General features: G+C 43.9%; 1 protein-coding gene across 3 annotated transcripts in view; it reads right to left on the bottom strand.

Annotated features, from left to right (window-relative positions):
* Window positions 1–416: 416 nt before the first annotated feature.
* The window catches only part of atxn1a (ataxin 1a), a 98,094-nt gene continuing 90,192 nt past the window's right edge, over window positions 417–8,318 (bottom strand). For all 3 annotated transcript variants that reach the window (XM_005728460.1, XM_005728461.1, XM_005728462.1), the window contains 2 exons: window positions 5,151–7,498; window positions 417–1,457 (listed from right to left, as the gene is read on the bottom strand). In XM_005728460.1, the coding sequence (XP_005728517.1) occupies window positions 861–1,457; window positions 5,151–6,989 (2,436 nt within the window). In that variant the 5' untranslated portion in view covers window positions 6,990–7,498 and the 3' untranslated portion in view covers window positions 417–860. The remainder of the gene's footprint in view (window positions 1,458–5,150; window positions 7,499–8,318) is intronic.

The raw sequence follows: 8,318 nt of genomic DNA, 5'->3' as shown, positions 1-8,318 counted from the left end.
ACAACTGTGTGCAGCACACGGGCATCGACACGATGACCTCAGGTTCCAGTCAACCACAGGCCCGGATGACACGGTGACGATCAGATCATATTAACTTCTGGTCTGATTTAGCAAGTGAAAATTTTTAATGATTTACCCGCAAATCCTTCATTATTACCAGAGGCGAATCCAGGCAGCCTTACTGCCCGAGTACACAGGTAACATCACTGTCACAGAGTGCGACTGTGAACCACCCATATGGAAAAGAAATAGTAAAAACTTATATGTGATTACTCATGAAAGTGGCCACTTTCTCATTACTTTCATACATTGTTTTAGTAAGGATCCAAAACATACAAGTTTCATTATATAATTTTTCAAGGGATCTTATATCCGTTTTCACTCTTATATGCTTTTCATACAAGTTTCACACAAGACAGATACAAACTTTATAAGATTTATATATATATCTTTTCCATAGGGGCAATCAGGGTGGAAATTTCAGCGTAATGTGTCGCCGGCCAAGCAGAGCCATCGAATGTCGCGCCCGTGTGCCACAGAGCAACCGATAAACATTCAACGCACAGGTCAGAAATCCCTGACCAGAAATCTTCTCATGAAAATCACCAAAACTGCACAGATTGCTCATGTGATAATTAATCAATCTATTAAAAAAAAACATAAAGGTGTTAAACTACATGGACTTAATGTAAGGTGTAGGGTAAGGTTACCGCTACAGTACAGGATGTGAACTAAAAATAAACAAAAAAACAAAACCACGACAAATGAACCTTCACCGTGGACATTTATGGGGTTTTTGTAGAATCTTTTTAGCTGTGTTTATTTTTTATTTCATGGGTTGTTAACAGTCCTGCTAGCCTTCACTTGCCAATATTTGACCTTCCTTCAATGCTGATTTTCACCTCATGAGGGATGAAGGAAGGTTTGGGAAGGGTCAAAGGTGGTTCCTCCTCTGATTTTTCTACTTTTCGACCCTCGGGCGCAGACCATCTGCGCTTCCTGCTTCCCGATGGCTTAGTAGAGCCAGCTTCTGTACTGCCGACAACCTGACCTTTGGAAACTCTTTCCCCAAACACGAGATCCCCGTTTTCCACACCGGAGATCCCTCTACCTCCATTTCCACTCTCCCCACTTCCTCGCTGGCTGATGCCATTCTCCCGCTCTCTGTGCCTGGGACCTCCTCCACTGCAGCTCTGAGGAGCGTCCGACACAGCTCTAGGGGGTTTGAGGTGTCCGTGGCTGGAGGGGACAGAGGCGTGGGCGGCCGGCTCCAGGGGTTGAGTCTTCTTCAGAGATCCGTTCCTCAGGTTCTTGAGCGTGAGTGAAATACAAACATCGCCTACAGAAAGCTTGGTACAAGGCAGCTCCAGAAGCTGGGTGGTCCGGTCCGGGCAGCATGAAGACCAGCCTTGGCCAAAGACGAAGAAGGGGTATTCCAACAAGACCTCCACGCTCACCTAAAGAGAATTGGGGACAAACGAATGAATACCTTATTTACATTATATACTGTTGTTTCACAAAAAAATCCACTTTGATCTTTTGATTTTGTTAAACTAAACAATCTCACGTGGAGCCGAAAGCTGTAATGTTTAAAGCTCCTTCAGGAAATTAGATCGGAATATGGGGAATTTTTTCTTTGTGAATCTCAGGTCCAAAAATCAAGGCATGAACTAAACCATGGTTTTAACATGTTAATTATGAAAGTTCATGACTTTAACATTATTTTCCACTCAGTTTTGGAGCTTCGATAAGAACGCAGTGTCTAAAAAAGGATAACGAGAAAAAAGAAGAAAGAAGAAGAAATACAGGAAATTGAATGTAACCCAGTTCCCAGACTAGCCCAGCAGCACGACAGCAGCCAGTGTCCTGAATTTTATTTGAGAAAAGCTTTAAAGGAAAACCTGCCATGCCTCTGTTTGGCCATTTTCTAAACTGAAATCTGAAATTCTGCGGCCTCCTGTTGACACCATGTCCTATAACACTGACCCTGTTAAGTACACATTATAAAAAAAACATGGAGAAAATCTGCTGCATATTACTTTACTGTTTGTGAACCTTTTTGTCATGACGAATACTGAAAACACTACACTGCTATACTACTAATACTGGTGTCAGCTTGAGACCTGAAACTCTCATCTGAGGTCCACGCCAGGATTCAGTAGCTTGTAGAAACACTTTTAGCAGCAATAACTTGTTCTCTGTACAACTTTCAGAGTCTCTCACATTATTGTGAGAAACTTCCAAAACTTCTACTTTCATAGAGGTGCTCACACTTGCTGATCATCAGTTAATCAAGAGTGTTTGATTAGCAGCACATGGCTGCTATTCAATGCTCTTGGTAAGGCAGTAAGAAGCAGTAAGGGTATCCAGCTGCTCCTGTCTTCTAAGACTTTAAGTTAGAAAGAAATACAAACGTTTTCTGTTAGTGTTCTGCAAAGTCAAAAAGATATTTATGCAATAATTGTGATTTTTCTTTCACTTCTGATTTAAACTGTGGACTTAAAGCCCTGACTGGGTCTGTATTAGTGTTTGAATGTATAAAAAGAATGAATGGATGACAAAAAGAGATCGGCTGCAGGCTCAGGAGAAGGAAAATAAACATCAGAAACATCCGAAAGAAGGCAAAGCCAGGGATAGGATACCGTAAAAGAGCGAGATGATGGAAGTGGAGGAAGCTTCTAAGATGGGGATGAAAAGACAAGTTTAAAAAGAGAGAGTAGGTTGGACATGAAAATGAAAAGAGAGCTATGTCAAGAAGGATACAAGCGAAAGACGTGACAAGTACCAAATCTCAAATCTTACGTCAGGCAACACTTTCCCCTCCTGTATTATATAACTTTTGACTTCTTGGAGTAAGTTCTCTGAGTGTGGACTCAAAGCTATAACCGCCGCTCAGGAAAAAAGTAAGAGGAACCATTGAAGGAGCACAAGAGAGAAAGAGAAGTCTTTGAAAGATGGTCAGCTTTTGTGGGGTACGACATCAAAGAGCAGCTGGGGGCGAGAGAGATGGTTAGAGATGTGCTGTGTGGGTGGACGAGTCGCAGCATGGACAGATGAAAAAGATTAACTGGCTTCAACGCACATCCTCAAAGACAGGGCGAAGGCTGCATGAGTGTACGTGAGCGCAAGTGTTCCTATAAAAACCCGAAAGATAAACTGTGGCATAATATCGGATATTAAGAGATTGCTGCAATTCACATTTAAATTTAAATGTATTTATACAGCTTCAAATCGCAACAAGAGTTGCCTCAAGGCACATATTATACTATAAGGTAAAGACTCTACAATAATATAGAGGAAACCCCAACAATCAATAATCAATGTTAATGAGAGATTCAAGTATGTTTGTATTTAACTGTGGCAGAGTAGAAAAGAAAAGAAGTACATGTCCCAAAAACAAACAAATGTCCCAAAAAAGGACAATTTAACCACTAAAAAAATGTAAAAAAAATAAAAAAAGACCACCAACATGTCATCTCGGGGTCTGCAGGTAACTATTAGCGTCAAATTGCACATGACTGATCGGAAAGAGATAAAAGAAAAAAGAGAACTTTAGTGGAAGGGGAAAAACATCAGAGCCAAACATCTGCCTATTAATGAATGAAGATATGAAGATAACATAAAGTCACCTTTACCAAAGTTCAAGTTAACCCACAGTTGAATATTTCTGCACAGGATAACGATCTAATGCACAGGAGCAAATCTACCAAGCACTGGTGGCAAAAGAAGAAATGAAGGCTTAAGGAAAGGCTTCGTCAAAGCCCAGACATCAATCTGACTGAAATGAGGTGGAAGGCTTTAAAATAGACAGTACATAAAGAAAACCTACAAACGCCTAGCAACTGAAGGATGACCAGAAGAGAGGTCAAAAACATCAGCAAGAAAATGTCAAAGACTGATGGACAAATGTACAAAAGAAGAGTGAAAAAGTTAATCTTGCTAAAAGTAGCATCAGTAAGTCAAGGATGTACTTTTCCTACAGAAGAACTTTACAACAGCTGGTACTTTGGTAGAATAAATTACAGAAAGCTCTATTTCTTTGCTAATTCAAATGTATAAATCAGCACTTTAAATATGCAAAGCATTACATGTAGCAATATATCAACACATTTACATGGCTTTAATTAACTAAGACAACCTGAAGTAGATTCCAGTCCTCAATACCTTGAAAACTTTAAACATTTGTGGAAGACGATGATACACATAGAAGCCTTATTATAGATTATTTTTAAGCTCACAGAACTTAAAAATAAAACCAGAACTGGACTGTTTAGCCAGATACTAGATTAGTCACATACTAGATTTAGGTGTGCTGGTACCTCGGTCCCACCTGGAAAATGCCAAAGGACCGAGTAACTTTTCATTTACATCTTTGTGTGCATGAATGAGATAAATCAAACTTTGACAACCTCATGGAAAAAGAGCTCTGTAAAGATCGTGAAACCACGTGTGAACATTTTGAGAAATTATTAAATCACATTATTACAAACATTAAAACAATGTATGCAAAGGGAAAACAAATATCCCAGCTGTGTGAGAAGGTAAACACAAATAAACTTTAATCAGCACATTAAATTTAAGACCATAGATGGACTGCTACTTACTACCACTACTCGCACTTTTCTGCTGCTAAAGAGCGAACACTCAAAGTGATTTTAAACTGTAAGTCGCATTTACTCATTCGCACACATTCACACAGCAGTGTAATTTTTTATTCCTTCGAGCACTTTTTACCTCTCAAGCACCCACTAGCACATCAGTAAACACATCAGGGTCAGTGTCTTGGGAAAGACTGAAGGAACGGGGAACCTTTCGATAAGCAAATGACCTGCTCTACCTCTATCTTGTTTGTTTAATTCCTTTGCAAAAAAAGGCGAACACATCACAGTTTCATGGTGAGGTTACATGCTAGAGCAGTGAATTTTAAGAATCTTGTTGTTAGTCAGAGGAGACTTCATGCTAAGCTAACCAGCAGCTAAAGTTTGTAAGATAAGACGATGCTATTGCTTAGCAAGAAAGCAAATAAGCTAGTTTCTCAAAATTGTAAAAACACCCCTGTACGTGATAAACTGATTAAGGAAACGTGTGATTGCGATACTGGACTCCTGAATCTGCGATGTCTGTTAGATGTTTCAGATTTTTTCCCTCACCTGTGTACGGTGTTCACCAACGGAGAACTGAACCACAGCAAAGTCGGGCGAGGTGTGGCTCCCCTCAATGCGCTCCACTGTGGACGAGTCTATCTTCAACTCGCTGCTGATCTCAGCACTCTGGATGAAGTCCTCTGTCTTCAGATCCTCCACACGTTTCAGCTCGCCATCAGCCAACTGGATGATGGAACCTTTGATGAAATATGGGGGGAGCGAGGGAGGCAGCACCGTACTAGAGGGGGGATGTGCGGCGGAGGTCGCCACCAGCCCTGGTGGAGCAGGAACAATGGGGAGATGAAGCTGGGCTTGGACCACTGCACCTGGGGCATCCTGGTGAAATGAGCCACTGTGGGTCTCCAGAGTTTCTCCTTTGGGGGCGGTGGCGGCAATGTACGTATGTGGGAGTGTAGTAGGAAAAGGTGCAGCTTGGGTAGATGATGTAACATGGGAGGTTACAGGCTCCAATGTTGTGACTCCACCTCCACTGACAGGGATGATGACCGGTTGGGGGCCTGGAATGAGTAAGTGTTGCTGTAGGCTGGTGTGGTAGCTGCTACCACTGCCTCCTGCAATATAGCCGATAATAGGTTGCTGAGGGTAGATACTGGTGGAAGAGAGCCCCATTGAGAGTGGCTCTGTGGCGTTGTGGGTGGTCTGGATGACGGTCTGGGGTGGCAGTGTGCTGACAGCAGCTTTCAGGCTGTCTACACTTAGTGGGGGTGGAAATGTGAAAGAGGAGGTGGTGCTGGATAAGGATGGAGCACGACTGACTGGCTTGCCCATGATGTTGCCACTTTTCTCCAGGTGTGCAGGGGCTGAAGTTGTCACTTTCTCAGGGCTGGCTCTGGGTGGTACCAGCTGGTGGTCCCCATGGCTGTTGGGCATTAACATGACAGAGGTTCTCAGCCCTGATGGATCATGCGGAGAGTAGTCTGTTGGCAGAACCATCTGTCGAGCCTCATAGGAAGACAAAGAGGATGTGGCATCCCGTGATTTGCTCCCTGACTTGGAGATGTTAGACTCGAGTGGCGCGGCATACCGCCGGCCCCTTTCCAGCTCTCCATTGTGGAGCTCTCTGGGTCTCTGAGAGCCACCTTGCTCTTTTCTGGTGGGTCCATCCGTATACTGCACCACCACCTGAGACATGCTGTGTCCCAAAGTATGGTGAGGGTACATTGAGTGGGGCGAAAGGTGAGTGCCTCCTTGGTGATGGGATGATGGCACAGTCCGTGGGGATGTTGATATTTGAACATGGTGAGGGACAGGGTCTGTAGAAGGAGGAGGCATGGAGGTACGTCCTGTGGATGCTCGCTGCTGGTCCTGCTTGGAGGCCTGTGAAGGAGCAGAGGCCGTCTCTGTGTGTGAGGGTCTCTGTGCAGCCGAGGAAGAGGAGGACAGGGGGGGAGGAGGTGGAGGAGGAAGCAATTGAGAGGGGATGTAACTGTATGGGGCAGTGTAAGGTGAGGCTATAAACTGCATATTGTGAGGCAGATGGGTGTAATGGACAGCTCCTCCAACTGTGGTCTGTGGCAGGTGGGATGTGTACACTCTAGGAAGAGATGAGACCACCCTCAGTGAGGACGCAGAGGTCAAAGAGTCTGATATGGAGGAGGGAGATTTATACTGCGATCCGTCAGAGTGACTGGAGCTACGGTGCGCACCCACACTGCTCTCGTTCCCACCAGCCACACTGGCGAGCCAGGTCATGTTTTCTGAGCGCTGGCTCTCAGTGGCAGGTGGCATGATAGGTGAGCGATTTTCAGATGGTAGCGTGCTAGAGAGGATTTCCCTCTTCTTTGGGGGCAGACATTCATTACTGCGCTCCTGGTTGGACTTCATGCTGATTTCACCTCACGCCCCTCAACTATACTTGCGTTATCCTTCCTCGAGTTTTGGACTACAGCTTTCTTTTTTCCCCTTGTTTTGCTTCCTCGTTCTTTCACTTTCGTTGTCACTTTTGTTCACTTTCTCACTTTTTGATGTCCGGTCCTTTATTTCACATTAATTAGCCACAAAATGAAACTTCCCCAATCTTGTCTCTTTTCCCTCTCTATCCACTTCACCCAAGGCCTTTTCTTGACAAAGAAAATCCAGGCCCTAACAAGCAGGTGAGGAAGGATTAAAGATAGGGATGACGATATGGAGGGGTGGTTAAAAGGGGAGGGGGAAGGGCGGTCCGTTCCGTCTGGGGATCTTTAGCGACTGATGGGTGAGCTCAGCGTGGAGGTGGAGAGCGTCACAACGTCACACCTGCCGCTGTCGCAGAGGACGATGGGGGGCCGAGTGCGTCGCACTTCATGAGGAATCATCTCCTTGTGAAAGAAAGTCTGCCCGCACGCAGCACAATCCTGTGGAAGAGAGAGGAAAAAATAGATGGTTAGAAAAGGTGTGGCTCGTTAACTGATGAATAGGAGAATACTTTATAATTCTTATTCTGTGCTTTTTTTTAGCAAGATGGCAACTATAATGACAGAGCCATTTTCAAAATCCCTTCTAGTGAATGCAGCGCATCTACAGACCTATAAAGACAGACAGGTTAATAATGTGTCTGAGCAAAACAGCTTCTGCAACAACAAATTTAACAATGGAACAACACTTTAGCACCAACAAATCCATAAAAGGACAACGTTTTGAACTACGAAGAATAAGCCAGCAGGACACTTGGGAGGTCAAGCAACAGCTCTAAAAAGGTGACAAAGATGAGAATTAGGAGGCTAACAAATACAAAAAGCCCACTGCAACAAGCGTGACCTGTAGATTGTGTGGATATGGAGGTGTTTTATGTAACAATGTGAATAACAGCAACACAGGTCAGTCATGGGTAACTGCAATTTCAAGAAAAGAGACCCTGCTAATATAAAAATGACCACTCCAAGCAACAATAACCAGGCACTTTCAGTAAATGACTAATAATAAGAGTTTGATTACAAGCCTGTGTGTATACCATAAATGAGAGTGTACCACATGTGCATGTGCCCGTGTGTGCCATCTGTTTGCGAGCATCCCCTACTGTGAAAGATGGGAAGCTCAGTGTGAAACTCATAAATAATGTAGCGGAATTTCAAGCACATATATCCCCAACACACACACACACACACACACACACACACACACACACACACACACACACACACACACACACACACACACACACACACACACACACAC

The sequence above is a fragment of the Pundamilia nyererei genome, unplaced genomic scaffold (genome assembly GCF_000239375.1).
Source record: "Pundamilia nyererei isolate P.nyererei 1_Seehausen unplaced genomic scaffold, PunNye1.0 scaffold00028, whole genome shotgun sequence".
Lineage (NCBI taxonomy): Eukaryota > Metazoa > Chordata > Actinopteri > Cichliformes > Cichlidae > Pundamilia > Pundamilia nyererei.
The sequence above is the reverse complement of the archived record's forward strand: the minus strand, read 5'-3'. Positions and strand labels throughout refer to the sequence as shown.